At 47.4% G+C, this 20451-nt stretch overlaps 1 protein-coding gene across 3 annotated transcripts; it reads right to left on the reverse strand.

The window, feature by feature from the left end:
* Window positions 1-99: 99 nt before the first annotated feature.
* LOC141830817 (protein NLP2-like) lies at window positions 100-17809 on the reverse strand. 3 transcript variants are annotated; one of them, XM_074718249.1, is made up of 8 exons: window positions 17624-17809; window positions 17392-17444; window positions 17179-17231; window positions 15897-17003; window positions 15541-15582; window positions 14757-15452; window positions 1518-1641; window positions 100-1354 (listed from the first exon to the last, which is right to left on the reverse strand). In XM_074718249.1, exons 4-8 carry the CDS (start codon window positions 16773-16775, stop codon window positions 348-350), a joined length of 2748 nt encoding a protein of 915 aa, XP_074574350.1. In that variant the 5' UTR covers window positions 16776-17003; window positions 17179-17231; window positions 17392-17444; window positions 17624-17809; the 3' UTR covers window positions 100-347. The 3 variants fall into 3 exon arrangements, with proteins under 3 accessions (XP_074574350.1, XP_074574352.1, XP_074574351.1); XM_074718251.1 differs by lacking the exons at window positions 17179-17231; window positions 17392-17444; XM_074718250.1 differs by lacking the exon at window positions 17624-17809 and having other exon boundaries at window positions 17179-17595.
* Between the last annotated feature and the right edge of the window lie 2642 nt (window positions 17810-20451).

A 20451-nucleotide genomic window follows, 5' to 3' on the forward strand; every position in this document is an offset into this window, starting at 1 on the left:
AGTCAGTGATTGAATTTACAAAGTTTCACTAGCAAATAAACTGTAACCTCCTAAAGGATAATTTACAGAGATTAAAGAAGAACGAAGAAGAAGAAAAAAATAGTAATTATATTATATACAAGAAAACTCCTAAAGAACTTTACTAACCAACAACAGCTCTAGAATTCTTATCTATTCTACATCTAAGTGTGTGTGCTAATACAAGGTGCAGCTTGGTTCCTTCTAACATAGAACTCACTCTGCCGACGATTTGCCAAATTAAGTAGTGTAGTACTTGAATCAACTGAGTAGTCGAAATTCTTATTTGCACTTTACTTTCTTCTCGGGCTGTTCTTCTTTTATGTGACTCACAGCTTTGGATAGTTACTGCTGGTGGAGCTATCTGCGTTACAAGGGGCGTATCGAACTTGTAGCTTCATATTTCGTGACCCGATATTCTCCATTACATCAATGCATTCCTGCAAATCAGCATCGTTCTCCAACATCACCCACTCTTCCTCATCATCCATGTATTTCAGCTGGAAAGTCCCTCCCGGCAATTTGAATCTCCTTCCGATTTCCTCAAACAAGTGGTGACTACCCGAAGACGGAAAGTACTTGAATCTAACTGTGTTATCCTTGCAAGTAGCCTTCACTGTGACAAACGGCAAAGTTTTCGAGATCAATGTCCTGTTCTTTAATGAGTTGTCGCTGGAAGCTTCGGTCATGCTTGAAGAAGAAGAAGGGTTGTTGTTTTCTGTGTTTCCGCCATCTGCCTCAGCATTCATTTGAGTTTTATTAAGTATAGCTGAACTTGAGCTTCCTGAAACAAACTGACCTTCGAAGTTCGCCAACCTTGAGCCATCATTGCCCCCTATGCAGCAGCCTATTCCTACGGCACGACATGAATGATCAGTTGTGTCTCTGGGATAAGGTGAAGCTTGAGTTCTAGCATCCGGCGCCAGCCCACCATCTGCACAAGTCCAGTCCAAGTCTCTGCTATAATCATTTGAAAACCCGCCAAATTCATCGGTAGCACATTTTAGCTGGACTGTACTCTCTCTCTGATGCCTGACAAGGGAAGATCTATCCGGCTCCATTTTGCCAACGGGATGTTCTTTCTCAATGCTGTGAAAAGAAGAGATTGATTTACCCTTTGGCTCTAAAGTTAGCAATGCTGGTTTTTCCACAGAGGAGACTGCTGCAACAAGGCAGCCAGTAGAAGGATCATATGTTATTGCTCCCTCCACTCCTTGTACAGATCTTATGACACTTTGGATTTTCTGCAACGAACGATTGACCTTCTTTATCTTGCGAGACGGCCATCTTAAAATTCCATGTTGTCTGCATATCCTTTTGAGTGTCGTAGGACAAACTGCAACATTAGCAAAACATTTTAAAAAATAGCAGAATATCGACAACTCAGGTCAAATTAACTCGTATCGTAAGGAGATGTACTACTTTGTATGTTACAAAGCTATTGTACGAAAAACAAACGCTAACGTATCATAACCAGTACAGATGTAATGCTTACTCACCACCGATATTCTTTGCGGCATCCTTGAGACTTCCAGAAAAGTATCGCTGAAGAACACTCAAACTAATATGCCTCTCAGTTGTACTGGGTTTTTTCTCAGCTTGTTTGACTGAGCTAGGCTTTAACTGGCACATGTTGAAACATGCAAGATTTAGATCGACATGAAGCTTTCGATAAATAAACTCCGATTCCCATTCTTATACAAAGTAAATGAACAAGCATGGTTGGCCAGTAAAAGGAAAAGAGACTTAACATTTAATGCAATTAATCTCAAAGATAGATGTTATGCCCAATAGATCTATTTTTCTCGCTCTCTTCAACATGAATGGCAACCGAGTTCAAAATGCTGCAATATAGTTACAATACTTTAGGGATTTGCATAAAAGTGCCTTCTTGACATATCAATCGACAAATAAGTAAAGTCGCAACATTTGACAATCCATTGCCTAAACTTGAATAGAACTGTTGCACCAAGCCATTAGTGTTGGCGATATATAGGACATTTGAATAAAACTTTATGAGCTTTAATAGCGCAAAAGCATTCCAACGAGACAAGATATTTTAGTCTACCAATTGATATTTTGTTAATGCTTTGACCGAAAACAACCCCCCACATTTAGGAAATTAGATTTCATGATGCCATCTGTGTGAAATAGGTGGCTAATTTCCTGGATTAACTGCAACAAAAAAAGTAACCACTTGTGTGTCTTGTATATTTTGATATGTTAAAATTGTGAGCACAGGACAATGATTGTGTTCTTTAAGCTTTCGTTTTATCTATGCTTAACTTGACCATAGTTGATAAATATCATCACCATCAAGCCACATTTGTTGCGACTATCGACTATTGGAGATCAACTACATGGATCTTATCCCTACATTGAAATCTTATATGGTATCAGTTACCTTAATCAATTTGCCTTGACTTTTTATCAACTTTAAGGCTAAAACTCTAATAATTCAAAATCTACACTCCAACTTTGAGAGAGACATAAGGTTAGCAATGGGATGAGTTTGTTTTTGGCACATGTGGATACTTGGCCTATTTAAACAAGTTTGGGTACCACTAGCGAAGTAGTAGATACACATTATGAATATGAGATAACTTTTAAGTTTAATGACTCAAATAACATGTAAAATTAATCAATTTTATAATAAAATACTATCTCTTTTTTCCTTTATTACATATTAAAGTCAAATTGAGTTTCGGTTAGTATCCACAATGGGTACATGATCTTTGAAATCATAATAGGGATACCACAAGTCCAAAGCCTGTGTAATTAGATAAGGATTACTAGTATATGATGAATATGAGTAGAGCAATAAGTACACATAATGAGTAAAAGTATTAGATGTCTTAGATGGGCATGAGTAGGTGCAAATTTCAGAGGTACCCTACTCACTGCCATTAGTTAAGAGATAATAGAGTTATAATTATATGTTATAGGTTTATTCCCACATGAGAAATTTAGTTAGTAATTCAATAGTTCTCTTGTGAAAACAAAGACAACTCTCCTCTCCATCGTATGTATTAATGCGTTGAAGAATTTCAATGACATCCAATGTGGAAATAAATATTTTTAAGTTATTATATTCTATGTTACTTTTATGAATTCTACCACAGTGAAAGTGAATTCAAAATTGCACCACTAACTAAATTTAACTTTTTTTCCCATCTAAACGATGGCAGTGAAACGACTTCTATAGAGTGTTTTGCAATAATAATGATTAATTCTAAGTGGATGTATTAAAGTGTCAACCATCCGGAAGTAGCCGACCAGGGCACTACAGCCCGAATCCGAATCCCTGGGTAACCACCCGAATGGGCCCCACCCGAGTCCGATAGGCCGGTTTGGCAGTAGAAGATTCGGATAATCTCGCCGAGCCGACTCCCGGCCAGCCCGACTGATCAGTATACCCGACTCGTCCCGAGGAATCGGGGCAGAATAAGACCCTCCTTCACTGACCACTCCCCTTCTTGTACTATAGTCAGATATCTGACACCCCCTCACTGGGTATGGTAATGCGCCGCCTAACGTACGCCCCCTACAAGCGGCGTACAAGCATCATTAAAGACGCCACTCCCTGCCGGTACGGAGTGTACTCTAGGGGTAAGCTCCACCTTACCTCGGCCGTGGTACGAACCTCTATCTCAGTATATAAGGAGAGCCCCTTCTCAGGGGCCAGGTATGCTCTTCTGATTCGTGATCCACCTTTCCTTCATCATTTTTCTCCAGATCGCTGACTTAGGCATCGGAGTGGTCGCGCCGGTCACACCGGCCTTCCTCCTCACGGTGTTTGTGCTCGCAGGTCCCCGGCGATCCTAGGTGTCTTCTCTTCGTCTTCACCCCGGAGTGGTGCTGAGGAGAGGTTGCTCATCCAGAAGCGGTTCTTGACGGGAACATATTTTGGCGCCGTCTGTGGGAAAATAGCAAGTCCCGGATCAAGACGTGCCCATGGGTGAACCGCAACAGCCTCAGCTCATCACTCTGACACAGGAGGAGTTAGATCGAAGGATAGCGACTGCGGTTCTAGCTGTCACCCGGAGCCAACATGAGGCCGCAGCTCAGCCCTCGCGAATGCCCGCTCGTGTCGAGGAAGCCCCCCCAGTCACCACTCGACAACAACAAGCTCCGCCTGAAGCCCCACGAGCCCCCTCCCTGAGGCCCCTGAGGAAGCCGATTACTATGATGCTTCCATGGAGTCAGCCGCAGAACAGACGCCGATCAGAGACCCCGCCCGAGGGAAAGGACCCGAGACGGGAGAAGGGAGAGGGCTAGAAAACTCTCCCTTCGTGCGCCGAATCCTCGAGGAGGAAGTACCCCGGCATTTCAGAATGCCTCAGTTCTCCGACTACACGGGAAACACCGATCCCGAAGACCACTTGGGCCGATTCGAGAATGCCGCCCTGCTGCACCAGTACACGGACGCCATCAAGTGTCGGGTCTTCTTGACCACCTTATCCGGATCGGCGCTCAGATGGTTCAATCGGTTGCAGCAATCTTCCATCCGGTCCTTCGCCGACTTCAAAGGCGCTTTCTTGCGACACTTTGCCACTAGCAAGACTTACCGCAAGACCATAATGGATCTTTTCGCCACCAAGCAGAAAGGCAGAGAGTCTCTAAAGGACTTCGTGCACCGATTCAACCAAGTAGCACAAGAGGTGCCCGCCGCCTCTTCGGATGTCCTCGTAAACGCCTTCTCCCAAGGCTTGACTGAGGGGGACTTCTTCCGATCGATAATCAAGAGGCCTCCCGAAAACTTCGATGTTCTGCTCAGCCGCGCCGACAAGTACATCCACGTGGAAGAAGCTCAATCCGCGCGGCGCCGGGATGCTGACCCCGGCCACGGTAGTTCTGCTCACCGGAATACGCTCCACCAGCCCCCCGAGCCGATCGAAAACCGGCGCCTCAGCTGCTGCCTAGGTCCGACTCGGACCGCACCTCAGCGCCGGTTAAACAAAACCAGCGAACCATCCATGAGGTGACTAACCAGCCTGGCCCCCCTGCCGGGACCTCGCGATGGGTCCCTCGATTTTGCGCATACCACCAGTCGAGGAGTCACGCCACCAGTGAATGCCATCAGTATGCCCGAGAGCTGCGCCTAGCCGCCGACCAGCGGGAGCGGAGGTCTCCCACCCCAAGACAGAGGAGGACCGCCGCCGAACGGGCTAATTCCAGATCACGGCCCCCTTCTCCTCGGTCCACTCAGCGCAGAGACCGTTCACCAAGGCGAGGGACACCGGCTCCCCGAGAGGAGGCCCCCCGAGAACCAAGGCCCCACCACCACGAAGACTCCCCCGGCCATAACCAGAACAACGCCACCCGAGGTAACATTCTCATGATCACTGGGGGAGCAACTGACGGTGATTCCCACCGAGCCCGAAAGGCCCACAGTCGACAACTGGAGGTTTGCGGTGTCGGTAAAGGGCCGCGAGAAGAAGGACCGATCCTCGGATTCGGCCCTCAGGACTTGGAAGGCGTGGAAATCCCGCACGACGACGCCTTGGTCGTGCACGCCACCATCGCCAACTACAACATCGCCCGAGTCTTCGTCGACACGGGCAGCTCGGTAAATATCATATTTTTGAAAGCTTTTGCGCAGATGCAGATTGACAAGGCCGACTTGTCGCCTATGACCACATCCCTGTTCGGATTCACGGGGAACGAAGTGCGGCCACTCGGTCAGATCACCCTAGCAATCTCGCTAGGAGAGGAGCCCTTGAAGAGGACCCGACGCGTCCCCTTTACCATTGTAGACGCGCCATCCGCCTACAATGTCATCTTGGGAAGGCCGACTCTCAGCGCCTTCTCGGCCGTGGTCTCCACCTATCACCAGAAGATGAAATTCCCGGTTGGGGATCAAGTCGGGGAAGCTCGAGGAGATCAGCTGGCCTCCCGGAAGTGCTATGTGGACATGGTCAGAACCGAAGCGAGGAAGAACCGAAAGATACAAGGCGACGGGATCCACTCGGTGCAGGAAGCCCCTTCCATAACAAGCCTTGAAGGTAAAGAGACCTTGCAGGTTTGTCCCGACCGTGCCGAGACCGTGGTCCATATAGCAGCAGACCTGGCGCCCGAACTGAAAGAGAGTCTCGGAGCCTGCCTCCTCCGGAATCAAGATGTCTTCGCATGGAGCACTGAAGATCTCACGGGCGTCCCCCCTCCGTCGCGGTTCATCGACTCAATGTCCTGCCCGATAGCCGGCCCGTCAAGCAGAAGAGGAGGCACTTCGGACCCGAGCAGAACAAGGTCATCCGAGAGGAAGTGCAGAAGCTCCTGAAGGCGGGACACATCAAGGAGGTGCACTTCCCGACATGGCTGTCCAACGTAGTGCTCGTGCCGAAGCCGAACAACAAATGGCGGGTGTGCGTCGACTTCCGGGACCTCAACAAGGCGTGCCCCAAAGACTGCTACCCCTTACCCCGCATCGATCAATTAGTGGATTCTACTGCTGGGTTCGAATACATATGTATGTTAGATGCCTATCAAGGCTATCATCAGATTCCACTTGATGTAACCGATCAGGACAAGGTTAGCTTTATAACAGCCGATGGCACCTTTTGTTACACCGTTATGCCATTCGGGTTAAAGAATGCAGGGGCCACATATCAACGCCTGATGGATCGGGTGTTCCAACAACAACAAGGGAGAAACATTGAAGTCTACGTCGATGACATTTTAATCAAGACGGCTCGGGCGGACTCTCTCATAGCCGATATTGATGAGACTTGCAGCACCTTGAGGCAATACGGGCTCAAGTTGAATCCGGCCAAGTGCCTCTTCGGTGTTCGAGCCGGGCGTTTTCTCGGTTACATAGTCACCGAAAGAGGAATCGAGGCCAACCCGGAAAAAATACAAGCCTTAGCTCAAATGGCCCCTCCCCGAAACTTAAGAGAAGCTCAGAAGCTGGTCGGCCGCATAATGGCCTTATCCCGATTCATCTCTCACTCGGCGGGACGAAGCCTTCCTTTCTTCAAAGTCCTTAGAAAGGCTCAGAAGTTCCAGTGGGACGCCGAATGCGACCGAGCCCTTGAGGAGCTGAAGGCTTATCTGACTCAACTTCCCCGATTGGCAAAAGCGCTCCCAGGAGAGCCACTCTTGATGTATCTTTCTACCACCGAGTCGGCAGCCAGTTCGGTGTTAGTAAAGAGTGATGGACAGAGCCAGCAACCAGTTTACTTCTTCAGCCGCCTGCTGAAAGACGCCGAAACCCGATACACCAGCTTGGAGAAGCTGGCCTGGACGGTAGTATTGTCGACTCGGCGACTCCGTCCATACTTCCTCTCTCATCCGGTAACTGTCTTGACAAACAGCAACTTGGGAAGAGTGCTTACTCAACCCGAGTTCTCGGGACGCCTGGCGAAATGGACAATGGAGCTCAGTCAATATGACATCCAATACCAACCTCGCGTGGCGATCAAAGCTCAGGCGTTGGCGGATTTCCTCGCTGAAGCACACCAGGGCGAATCCGAAGGAAGAATGGAAGGCATACGTCGATGGGGCCTCCAACAAGCAAGGGAGCGGAGTCGGAGTACTCTTGGTCTCTCCCCAAGGAGAAGAAGTTCGGCTTTCGGTACGGTTAAGTTTCAAGGCCTCGAACAACGAGGCCGAGTATGAGGCAGTTCTCATGGGCCTGCAGGCGGCTCGAAGGATGGGAGCCACCCGGGTGCAGCTCCTTTCGGACTCCCAGCTGGTGTCCCAGCAAGTCGAGGGAAACTACGAGATCAAGAATGATCGGCTCCGTCGGTACGCCGAAGCCTTCGCAAAACTGAAGACGGAGTTCAAGGAGGTCACTCTCCTTAAGATCCCTCGAGCCGAGAATTGCAAAGCCGACGAACTAGCCAGATTGGCGAGTTCGGTCACTGAATGGACGGACGAAGGGCCGATTACACAAGTGGCCTGGATAGCTCAGATAGATCAGCCACCCGGGACAGCCGACCCGAGTGATTGGAGGAATCCGATACTCGCTTTCCTCGAAATGGTGAAGTACCTGCAAACCCCGAGCAAGCCCGTCTCCTCAAAAGACGAGCTCCCGATTCACCTTGATCGGGGAACAACTGTACCGCCGAGCCTTCTCTCGGCCGTTGCTTAAATGTCTCAGCCTCGAGGACGCTGAGTACGTGCTGAAGGAAGCCCACCAAGGATGTTGCGGTAATCACGCTGGCGGACGATCCTTGGCCCGGAAGGTTCTCTTAGCCGGGTACTTTTGGCCGACTCTTCAAGCAGACGCGGCGAAACTTGGTGTCCACCTGCCTCCATTGTCAAAAATACCAACCGTTCCAAAGACACCCGACGGAGCAGTTGAAGACAGCCACTACCTCGTGCCCATTCGACCAATGGGGGATGGATATAGTCGGGCCCTTCCCGACAGGGCCCCAGCAGAAGAAGTTTTTACTGGTCGCGGTGGATTACTTCTCCAAGTGGGTGGAAGCCGAGGCCTTGGCCCGAATCACTGAAGACGCAGTGCTCAAGTTTCTGTGGAAGAACATCGTGTGTCGATACGGCATTCCCTGTCGGCTCGTCTCGGATAATGGACGACAGTTTCAAGGAAGAAAGATCCAAGAATGGTGCAAGGGACTTGGCATCCAGCAAGCCTTCACCTCGGTGGCCTACCCTCAGAGCAATGGGCAGACCGAGGTCATCAATCGGGAGATAGTGCGGGGACTGAAGACCAAGTTAGATCACGAAGGAGGAAGTTGGGTGGAAGAACTGCCCTGCATCCTCTGGGCGTACCGCACCACTCCGAAGGAAAGCACGGGTATGACACCTTTCCACTTAGTGTACGGCGGGGAAGCGGTGGTGCCCATGGAGGTGGGCGTCGAGTCGGATCGGCGACAATGCTACGACGCCGACAACGATGGCCGGAGACTCATGGAGCTGGATCTCATATCCGAAACCCGAGACCGAGCAGCCGCTCGGTTGACTGCCTACCGGCAACGCATGTGCAGCACGTACAATCGGCGAGTCATCCCTCGAACCTTCCAAGTGGGAGATTTGGTTTGGAAGAAGGTCAAGCCGGTGGGAGACGTCGGCAAGCTCGAACCGCCCTGGGAGGGCCCCTATCGAGTAGTCAAGAAGACGAGCTCCGGCGCATATTACTTAACAGACCCAGCCGGGAAGGACTTGGCGCGTCCATGGAGCGCCACTCACTTGCAACCCTACCGGACTTAACGAATTCCTGGGAATCCCCTTTCTTATGTGTGCCTGTATCTTTTATTGTAAGCCTGTCTGATAATGGAACGGCTTTTTCAGGCGTTACTCAACCCCTGTCCATCCGGCTGCAAGTTCTCCTATCAGGTCTCGGACCTGCTCCTTCAGCAATCGCCCTTCTCAGGGTCCAATCTCTCCCGACTCGGACATAGTCGGGATCGAGCTATCAGGTCTCGGACCTGCTCCTTCGGCAATCGCCCTTCTCAGGGTCCAATCTCTCCCGACTCGGACATAGTCGGGATCGAGCTATCAGGTCTCGGACCTGCTCCTTCGGCAATCGCCCTTCTCAGGGTCCAATCTCTCCCGACTCGGACATAGTCGGGATCGAGCTATCAGGTCTCGGACCTGCTCCTTCAGCAATCGCCCTTCTCAGGGTCCAATCTCTCCCGACTCGGACATAGTCGGGATCGAGCTATCAGGTCTCGGACCTGCTCCTTCAGCAATCGCCCTTCTCAGGGTCCAATCTCTCCCGACTCGGACATAGTCGGGATCGGAGCTATCAGGTCTCGGACCTGCTCCTTAGCTAATGGCCCTCCTCAAACGGGTCGGATTCGAGTAATCGGGCAAAGTCGGGACCGATCTCTCCCCTCAGGACAGCGACCTGCTCCTTCAGCAATCGCCCTCCGATTCAGGGTTTAACCTCTCCCGGTCCAAGACAGACACTGAAGACACGCACGGGTTACAGCAAACTACAAGGCAAAGGACTTTTCATTCATCTTCAAAAAGTGGAGGGAGTACAAAAAGAGGTTACATTATCTACCGGCCCCTCCTCTCCGACTCGGGCAGCTCCGACCAAACTTTGTCTATGTCTAAGAACTCCAAGGGAAGTGCCGGGAGGAAACAGACCCGCCTCGTACACCTGCTTCAACGCCCCGTCGAAACCATGCTCCAGCATCCGGGCAGTCTTCTCCTGGAACTGGTCGAAGTATTCTTGCGACGCCAGCCAGGCTTCCTGGGCCGCCTGCACGCGCCCGGGTTCTCCCTTCCTTATAGGCAGCGAACTCGCCTTCCAAGGCCTTCTTCTCTTCGGCCAAGATCCTCCGCCCGCTTCTTCCAGGTGGCCGACTCCTCAAGCACTCGGGACAGCTCCTTTCCCCTTTGGGTCAGTTGGTCGCGGATCTGCCTCAGCTCCTCCTGGTCTTTGGCCCGAGCCGAAGTCGTCTGTTGCTCGAGGGTCTCCACCTTCTCCTGGGCCTTCAGCAGTTCGGCCCGATATTGAGCAGCCTCTTCGCCACTCTTGGTCGCAGCCGCTTTGGCCTCCGCCAGCTCTCGCGCGCGCTCGACGTCCTGAGCCCTTAGCGTTTGCATCTGTCGGTCCAGCACCCCGACTTGGCGGTTCAAGTAGAGGAAGCGGGTGTGCAGCTCCATGTGCTCGACCCAAAACTGCTTAAGAAGGCCGATTAGTTGCGAAGGAGCGCAAGAAAACACCAGATTGAGAGAAATCAGAAGTACTCACCCGCAAAATGTGGAAGTTGCCCCGATAACTCAGCTCAGAGGTATTCAACCCCCGGAAGGAGTCACCGCCCCGTATCGCCCGGACCCGGTTCATCATCTCCATCACCTCTTCCTGGGTGAAGGGCTCATCGGCCGCCACTCGGGTCATCTGCATCGAGCGGAAGTCGGCGCCGGCCGTAGACGGGCGAGCGATCCCCGAGCCGGCCGAGCCGGAGCTGGTCGGCCCTGCAACCCTCGAGGATGAACCTCCAGTCGGGGGTACCACTCCCTCGGGTGGCCCCTCAGCCGTAGGTGCCGTGGCCGCCCCGGCCGCTTCGGCTACCACAGCCGGTTCGGACAGCGTTGGCTCCGCTCCAGCAGAAGGAGTCGTCGCCCCCACCGCGCCCGTATCCACGTCAACTACTTCAGTCGGCGCCGGCGGTAGAGGAGATACGGTTTCAAGGCCTTGATCGGGCGCGCTTGCACCCGCAGTGCTCGATGCGGGAAGATGCCCCTTAGACGCTCGAGACTTCTTCAGCCGCTTCTCCTCGCGACGAGTTGGGCTAGACTTCTTCGACCGTTTCCCTTCGCGGTCGGGCGAGCGGGAGCGGTGGTGTTTCTTCTTAGAGTGGGAAGAGGAAGACTTCTTCGATCGGCTCTCCACTTCCGCCGGTGCCTTCCCCTTTCTTGCCGAAAGACGCGCGTCCTCCGGCCCTGCTGCCACGGGTTCTCCTTCCCGAGTGGAGGTCTCGGGTTCTATCGGCACGGGGAGAGGTCCCTCTCCCTCAGGTACTACTGTCGCCAGCGGCTCCACTGACTCGGGCTCGAGAGCGGCCGTTGCCTCGGCCCCCTCCGCAGCAGTCGGCTTGGTAGGCGTTACCAGCGCCTCCAAGGACGCCCGAGTCCACTTCAAGAAACTTGTTCTTTGACGCGTCCATCCAAACGTCGTCTGCCATAGAAAGAAGAAAGGCTGGGTTAGTCATTACAGAAGTCCGAGTAAAGAAACAACTTACCGAGTGCTGCCGGAAGCTCGGCAACGATGGGACTCAAGCCGGCTCGGAAGAGAAGCCCTTCTTCCCCTACCAGCTTGCTAACATCGAATTGAAGGCCCTTCAGCACTTCGGAAGCCTCCAGGTAGACTTTGTTCTTCTTATAAGGCTTCAGAACGGGCAAAGCCGGAAGCTCTGCCTGCCACTCAGTCGGGAAGTCGAAGGGACTCGGGGGAGAAAGATAGAAAAATTGCGGGTGCCAACCCTTATTAGAACTCGGGTACTCGACTAGAAAAGGGAAACCCGGTCTCGCGTTGAAGAAAAACACACCCTCTTTCTTCATCTTCTTCGGGTAAAAGAAGAAATGGAAAACAGCGGGGTCTAGCGGGATCTGGTACATACGGAACACCAAGACGACCCCACAGAGAAGTCGGAAGGAATTGGGCGCTAGTTGGTTTAAGGGGATCTGGAAATACTCGGCCACTTCTTGAAAGAAGGCCGGAATCGGGAACCGAAGCCCCCCCTCCAGCTGACCTTGAAAAAAGGTTACGAAACCAGGCGGAGGGGTGTGAAGTCGATGGTGACGCTCGGGGACCTCAATCCTATATTGACTCGGGATCTCATATTTTAGTCGGAGCTTTGAACGGGACTTGTCCGTGAAAGTACTCGGGGTGGACTCATACCATCTACTCGAAGGTTCCTCGGACGACATCTCTAACCTCACCACTATCCTCCGGAGACGCGACGAAGAAAGGAGAACGAAAGCAACGAGAAGGAAGAAGGGCTTACTTGAACCTAGCGGCGAAAGGAGACTGAGAGAAGCGACGGAAGCAGAAAAACGGAGAAGAAGGAAGACGAAGACGGCGATGAAGGCGCGGCGCCTGCCTATCACCCTACTTATACATAACCCTATCGACTCCTAGCCGTCCGATCGAAGGAGGAAAAAAGGCGGGATCAACGTTCCACCGTCCGATGATTGGCGTTTCCAAGGCAAGATTCTCCGTCATTATGGCGACGATTCGTCTGTCCCATCGGACAGCCCGCCGCAGTAACCCATGCCTCGGAAAGGACCCGCACCATGCCGACCACGTGCCCACCATCCGAATCAGCCACTGTCTTCCCGACACGTGGCGGCCTCGCATAGGCGACATACTTCAGGAATATCAACAGTCATAACTCGACTCGGACTCGGGCCCCACCCAGTCTAGTCAGTCGAACGCACGTCTCCTTCGACTAGACTCGCGGGAAGGCTAGTGTTACGGGCGTAAGATACGGAGGCGGATTCGATCGCGAAGGAGGCCCGAACCGAGTCAACCATCCGGAAGTAGCCGACCAGGGCACTACAGCCCGAATCCGAATCCCTGGGTAACCACCCGAATGGGCCCCACCCGAGTCCGATAGGCCGGTTTGGCAGTAGAAGATTCGGATAATCCCGCCGAGCCGACTCCCGGCCAGCCCGACTGATCAGTATACCCGACTCGTCCCGAGGAATCGGGGCAGAATAAGACCCTCCTTCACTGACCACTCCCCTTCTTGTACTATAGTCAGATATCTGACACCCCCCTCACTGGGTATGGTAATGCGCCGCCTAACGTACGCCCCCTACAAGCGGCGTACAAGCATCATTAAAGACGCCACTCCCTGCCGGTACGGAGTGTACTCTGGAGGGGTAAGCTCCACCTTACCGTGGCCGTGGTACGAACCTCTATCTCAGTATATAAGGAGAGTCGCCCCCCCTCCAACAGGGGCCAGGTATGCTCTCTCCTGGTTTCGTCACCTTCCTTTCCTTCCTCATTTTTCTCCAGAATCTGACTTAGGCATCGGAGTGGTCGCGCCGGTCACACCGGCCTTCCTTCTCACGGTGTCTGTGCTCGCAGGTCGCCGGCGATCCCAGAGTTGTCTTCCTGTCCATCTTCACCCCGGAGTGGTGCTGAGGAGAGGTTGCTGCATCCAGAAGCGGTTCTTGACGGGAACAACTCAACACCTATCAATTTACTCATATGATTGTTGCTGCAATCCTTATCCTTCAATGGATATTTTTGTTGGTTTACTCAAGCCAACTTCAATTGACTCAATTATTGTTCATTTAACTAAAGTTGAAACAGAATTATTCTATTCATGAGGAGAACGTCTTGAGTCGACTATTGAGTTAACTCAACTATTCAGCCAACTAACCTTAACTTCCAATTGATTGAATGTGCTTATCAATACTTCATTCATTGACTATGACCTAGAAACATTTGTTTCTTGATCGATTCATGCCGAAGTAAAAATCCACCCAAAAACTAAAATTACAAGTCACTCATAATCTTTCAAAGACTCACTTATTCTTCATCCGCTAAGAGACCTTTTCTCCAGGTCTTCCTCTGCCAAGAGGCCTTACCTCTGGGTTTTCCTCCAAGGCACCTACTACACTCGAGCATCCTTCCAATACCTATTGATATTCTTCATCTGCCAAGGTCCTCTTGGACTTTTCTCTCTGTCAACATATGTTGAACTTCTCCATCGGCCAACATAGCCCAGGTATTCTTCAATTTCTCTATCTACCAACATCTATTGAACTTCTTTATTTGTCAAGTATCTAATCGACCTTGACCTACTTAGACTATTCCAACCCAAAATTTGTTGCCATCACTACACTTACACACTTGGCAAACATAAAACATAGATCTAACTATTTGTCAACAACATCAAAAAATCTTAGTCAAATTTTACCACTTGGGGCATGATTTGCACCAACTTTTAATTATCCTAAACTGATGTTTTTGTTTGATCTTCCTCAGCCCCTCTCTTTTACAGAGAGTTCTTGTACTAGTCAAAAGTATTAGACGCCAAATCAAATGATTAATAGCCATAGTTTGAGTGATGTCACTCTAAGTCCATAAGGTAAAGTGTATACTTGGATTTCCACATAACTACATGAGGTCATGTTAGCAATCATGAGGACAAAAGGACCATCAGTTCAACATAGAATGCTTCATGAAGACCCCAATTATTTGACAAGACAATTAAGCAAAACAAATAGATAACACATCTGCAGCTCAAGACATTACAGAAACCATACTCAAAGCATGACACTAGAAATAAGATTGAGGAAGCAAGCACCTCTTCACGATGAGCATCACCATCTTGTTCCTTAGATGCAATCTCCGTAGCTCCAAAGTTAAATTTATAAGTTGTTTCATCAGCTCTGTCCACTGGTTGAGAGGGCTTAATTGAGAAATCAGTTGATGGGGAACTTACTGGTGCTTCTGAAACTCCAACTATCTCTGCTTCTGCTTTTCCAGCATCCGAAACAGTTCTCAAACTTCTACAAATTTTCTTCACGTTACTTGAGAGGATATTTAAAAGGAGTTGTTGCTCTTCAGTGCCTGTACAATTTACTGGTAGAAAGAACTCTAGTATGTAATCATCATCTCCGGTGTATGTGGTCCTCAGTCTGATTGCAACAGCAGCATGAAGGTTGAACTTACGAGCATGATGTACAAGTGGATATTCTTGAATGTCATACTCCTTTACATCAGGGGAGAAGAATGGATGATTTGATTGAAGTGCCTTCCCAGCAATGCCTTGTCCAGTCTCGAGGCTATGTGCAGCGCATGCATGAAGAAAACCTTGCATTCGTGTATCATTAACATAGCAAGCTGATTCTTGGATGCAAAGGATAGGCCTACTTAAATGGTTACCATCAGGTCTTATAGGAACCCATGAAAGTGCCAACGGTAACATGTATGCATGACATATATATCTCAATACATCAAGAATCTCTGAGAATGCAGAAAGCTGGCTCTTTGTGAGGTTCTGCAAAAGAAAAGAAATCATTCTTAAAAAACATTTAGAAGCATCACTCTATCTTAGAAGAAAATTGATCAAAGATTAGCACAACTACCTGTAGGGAAGCGTGTACTTTTGTGGACCTCAAGTTCACTGCCTGAAAAGGCAAATAAAAAAAGGCACCTTGAGATGCAAAAAGATAAGTATGCTTCTCAAACATGATAGTTCACAAATAAAAACATAGAATAACTAAAAGACAACAAAACAAACAGGTCTAAAGTCTGCTCTCAGCAAGGATCTGAAATCTGAAGAGAAACACAAGCCTTACTGTAATGTCTCATAAGCCCAGTGACAATCCAAGAGAGAAGAAACAACAAAGAATATCCTCCACACCACCTCACAGTCATATGTCGGCAAAACATATTACATATATGTTCATGTGAAGATTTCTAATGTCATAGCAACACTGACCTCAAGAGCTTCAGAAATTGTTTCCATCTCTGTATCAAAGTTGCATGTTTCATTTGTTGTAACAAGCTCAAGCACTGCACGGCATGAATCTACATCAGTGTCAAAAACTGGAACAGCAAGAGAACCACGTACCTTGTGATTGACTGCATGGTCCATCCTCAAGTACTCAAAGTTTTTATAATAGATGACATTCGAGGTCCACTCTGGCCTTCCAGAGGCATAGACACGACCAGGAAGCCCAGCGAACAAACCAGGGGCTCCCCTAGGTGAGAAGGTAAAATGCCTTGAAACTTCGCGGTACCCAGCAAGACTATGGTCTACGAGAAAAGGTTGCTCAGATGTACTTAACACGTATTGCTCACCGTGATTAATGGGCATCCAAACCTGGGCAAGAATTCCACAACATGATGATTCCCTAACCAAGGATAGAGCCTTAAGCATTCTTTCTTCAAAAGAAATCCCTTGGAGGGATGGAGGAACAGTAACGACCACTTCGTTTGACTTGGAATCATAAGCAGAATAACTAGCACTCCTACTACTACTAACATCCATTCCAGGGCAATCTGATGAAGACCCCTGCCTCAATCTAGAAAATAGTTTATTATCCCTGCAGGTATGATTAGCATCACCCGAGTTGCTACTAACTCCAAGAACAGCATTTGCCATTTGAGTAGAAACCCTCGGTGATGATAAGGAAGCCCACAAACCAGATTCTGGTTGAGCAGCTGGAAAGCTTAAAGTAGATACAATTTGATCTACAATTGTTGGACTACATGCTTCACTATAACCATCAAAATTCATGAGGAAGAAGAGCCCAAATGGATCATTAGAAATTGGACTCCCACCCCCTTCATAATCAGTAAGCGGTAAGTCATCCATAAGACTTTACTTGGAAATCTATGAAGCCAATTTTCCTTTTCAGTTCCTGCACATCAATGCACTCATGACATAATCTTTTCCCACAGAAGGAGCGTTATTCTTCCAGCAATGAGAATGTACAGCGATAAACAGTTATCTGCAAGCCAGAGGGAAGAATACGAAAGAAACCGCCAACACGAAAGGAGAAAATCCGCGGTGCTGAAACGCTGCACTGCAATCCCATCATCCCTAGCAGCGAGGTAAGTTCGATGAATCATTTGCGATTAAAAATCAAAATTTTCGCTATAAAATAGGATCATCGATCCAGCAAAAGGATTTTAGGAGGTACTATCCTAGTTACCAGCTCAACCAAATACCAAATTGCTATCGCATAGCAAAACGAGAGAGAGAGAACGAAGCCTACCTGCGAATCGAAGAAACAAGAAAGCTCAGTGAAACGCTGCAATTCCATCATCCCTAGCACCGAGGTAAGTTCGATGAATCATTTGCGATTAAAAATCAAAATTTTCGCTATAAAATAGGATCATCGATCCAGCAAAAGGATTTTAGGAGGTACTATCCTAGTTACCAGCTCAACCAAATACCAAAACGCATAGAGAGAGAGAACGAACCCTACCTGCGAATCGAAGAAACAAGAAAGCTCAGTGAAACGCTGCAATTCCATCATCCCTAGCACCGAGGTAAGTTCGATGAATCATTTGCGATTAAAAATCAAAATTTTCGCTATAAAATAGGATCATCGATCCAGCAAAAGGATTTTAGGAGGTGCTATCCTAGGTACCAGCTCAACCAAAAAAAAAAAACAAATTGCTATCGCAGAGCAAACCGAGAGGGAGAACGAACCCTACCTGCGAATTGAAGAAACAAGAAAGCTCGGCGATAAGTATCGTCCGCGGCGCACGCCGATCCTTAGCTCACAGAGGGGGAACGAGAGATTCCCACGCAGATCGCCTCAACCAGCAGCAAGTGGTAGTCTCCACTTTCCGAGAAATAGTTAAGCCGTCGGGCAGCGGAAGAGAAAGCGGCGCAGCAGGGAATTTGCGGCGGTGACGATTGCGGAAAAGGATTGTTCTCGTTGAAAAAACCAGAAGCGGCCGAGGAATTTCGGCGGCCGTTAAATCAAGCCACTCAAGCAAGCAAGCAGCCTTCATTTACCATCATTATTGAATAGCACCTCAAGTTGCAGAAGAAAATATCAAAACCCCCGAAGCATAGCTGAGTTGGTTACGATAACAGAACATATTTACATAATATAAATGATCGTGGGGTCGATCTACCTTTTTGCAGAAGAAGAAAATATGATCGTGAGGCCGACCTATTCTGTGATGAATTTTATGCATGATGAAGAAAATATCAAAATTATATCTTATAGAATGATGAATTTTTATATCTTATAGAAAATAGTGAAAAATTAGAAGAGATAATTATCATTAAGAAAATTCTTCGATCATTAGATTCAAAATTTGATAGTATTATAATTATCATCGAAGAGACTAAGGATCTATAAGACATAACGATAGAGCAACTCTTGGGTTCATTACGAACCCATGAAGAAAAAAAAAGAAGATAAATAAAGAGACCACTCAACAACTTCTTAAGACGTTTCTTTAATCAATCAAGAATGATGAAAATTTCTCTATCAATAAAAATCAACGTGAAAGAGATCATGGATATAGACGAGATTGTGCTAGTGAACAAAGATGGTGTTCCAATAACAACAATGAAAGAGGAGAAAATTCAACAAAAAGACGTGAAAGAGGTCACATAAACTCGAGATATGATAAATCTTAAGTTTAGTGCTATAATTATGACAAGTTTGGTCATTATGCTAGAAAGTATATATCACCTAAAAATAAAGTATATAAAAGATAAACTATATGGAAGAAAGAAATGAAAAAGATTGCACCCTATTACTAGCATATAAAGATAATGAAACAAGCGAAGATACAATGTAGTATCTTGATACTAGTGCAAGCAATCATATGTGTGGAAAAAGAAACATGTTCGTAGAGCTTGATGAATCAGTTGGTGGCAATGTATCATTCGGAGATGAATTGAAGATCAATGTAAAAGACAAAAGTAACATTCTCATCCACTTGAAAAGTAAAAATATTAATTTATTTTGAATGTTTACTTTGTGCCAAATATGGAGAGCAATATCTTGAGCATAGGATAACTCTTGGAAAAAGGATATGATATGCATCTAAAAGATAGCATGCTTCTCGTGAAAGATGATATTGGTCGATTGATTGCTAAAGTGGTCATGATAAGAAATAAAATGTTCTTGCTTAATATTCAAGATGATACTGCTAAGTGTCTAAAAATTTATTACAAAGACACCATTGGGTATGACATCTTCGATTTAGGCATCTTAATTTTGGAGGACTAGAACTGCTCTCAAAGAAGCAAATGGTGAGAGGACCACTTTGCATCAAACATCCTGATCAATTATGTGAAACATGTCTAGTTGAGAAGTATTTCAAAAAAAAAGTTTTCCAAAAGAGTCAAGTTCAAGAGTCTGAAAGCCGCTTGAGCTCATACACATGGATGTTTGTGACCCGACAAAGGCAAGTTCACTTGGTAAGAGTAACTATTTCCTTCTCTTCATAGATGATTTTTCTCAAAAAACTTGAGTGTATTTCTTGAAGTAAAAAATCAAAGATCTTCAACATATTCAAGAAATTTAAGGCTATTGTGGAAAAGGAGAGTGGTCTCGAGATTAAAGTTGTTCGATCTGATCGAGAAAGAGAATTTACTTCAAAAGAATTTCAAGAATTTTGTGAAGCCAATGGAATACGATGACCTCTAACAGTTCTAAGATCCCCTCAACAAAATGGAATGGTGGAAAAAAAGAATAGAACCATCTTTGACATAGCAAGGAGCATGCTCAAAAACAAGAGGCTGCCAATGGAATTTTAGACAAAAGCGGTTGCATCTGTAGTATACTTAGTCAATCGGTCACCAACATAGAATGTGTGGGGCAAGGCACCACAAGAAACATGGAATGGAAGGAAGTTTGGGATCTCGCATCTGAAAGTTTTTGAGAGTATAGCCCACGTTTATGTGCTTGACGAATCAAGAAGCAAGTTAGATAATAAGAGCAAGAAGTTCATCTTTATTGGTTACGACACCAACTCAAAAGGGTATAAGCTATACAATCCAAATAATGAGAAAACAATCATTAGTCGTGATGTCATATTTGATGAAAAAGAAGAATAAAATTAGAAAATTTAAAATGAAGACTACAACTTCTTCCCATATTATGAAGAATAAGATAAAGAGCAATCAAGGATGGAGCAAACAAGAGAGGAATCTACTACTCCGCCAGTAACACCAATTTCAAATACTGAAGAAAATCCATTTGTATCAATTTCAAGTGAAAGAGTACAACGTTTTAGGAGTTTACGGGACATTTATGAGATAACTGAGAATTAAAATAATATTATTATATTTTATCCCTCTACCTCCACTAATGTCACATGACCACCACTACTTGCCACCTTATTAACACACTAACTTCACATACTATATTATTCCAATATCATAAAATAAATTTAATTTTCAACATCCTCTCTTAAACCTAATTTTGTGACTCTAAGCAAACTTCGCATTTTGATAAAGTCTTCAAATGTGAACGGTTTGGTAAAAATATCAACAACTTGATTTTGAGACTTTG

This window comes from Curcuma longa, chromosome 6, assembly GCF_044706935.1.
Source record: "Curcuma longa cultivar G26 ecotype Majalengka, Jawa Barat chromosome 6, ITB_CL_G26_1.1, whole genome shotgun sequence".
In the NCBI taxonomy this organism is placed as follows: domain Eukaryota; kingdom Viridiplantae; phylum Streptophyta; class Magnoliopsida; order Zingiberales; family Zingiberaceae; genus Curcuma; species Curcuma longa.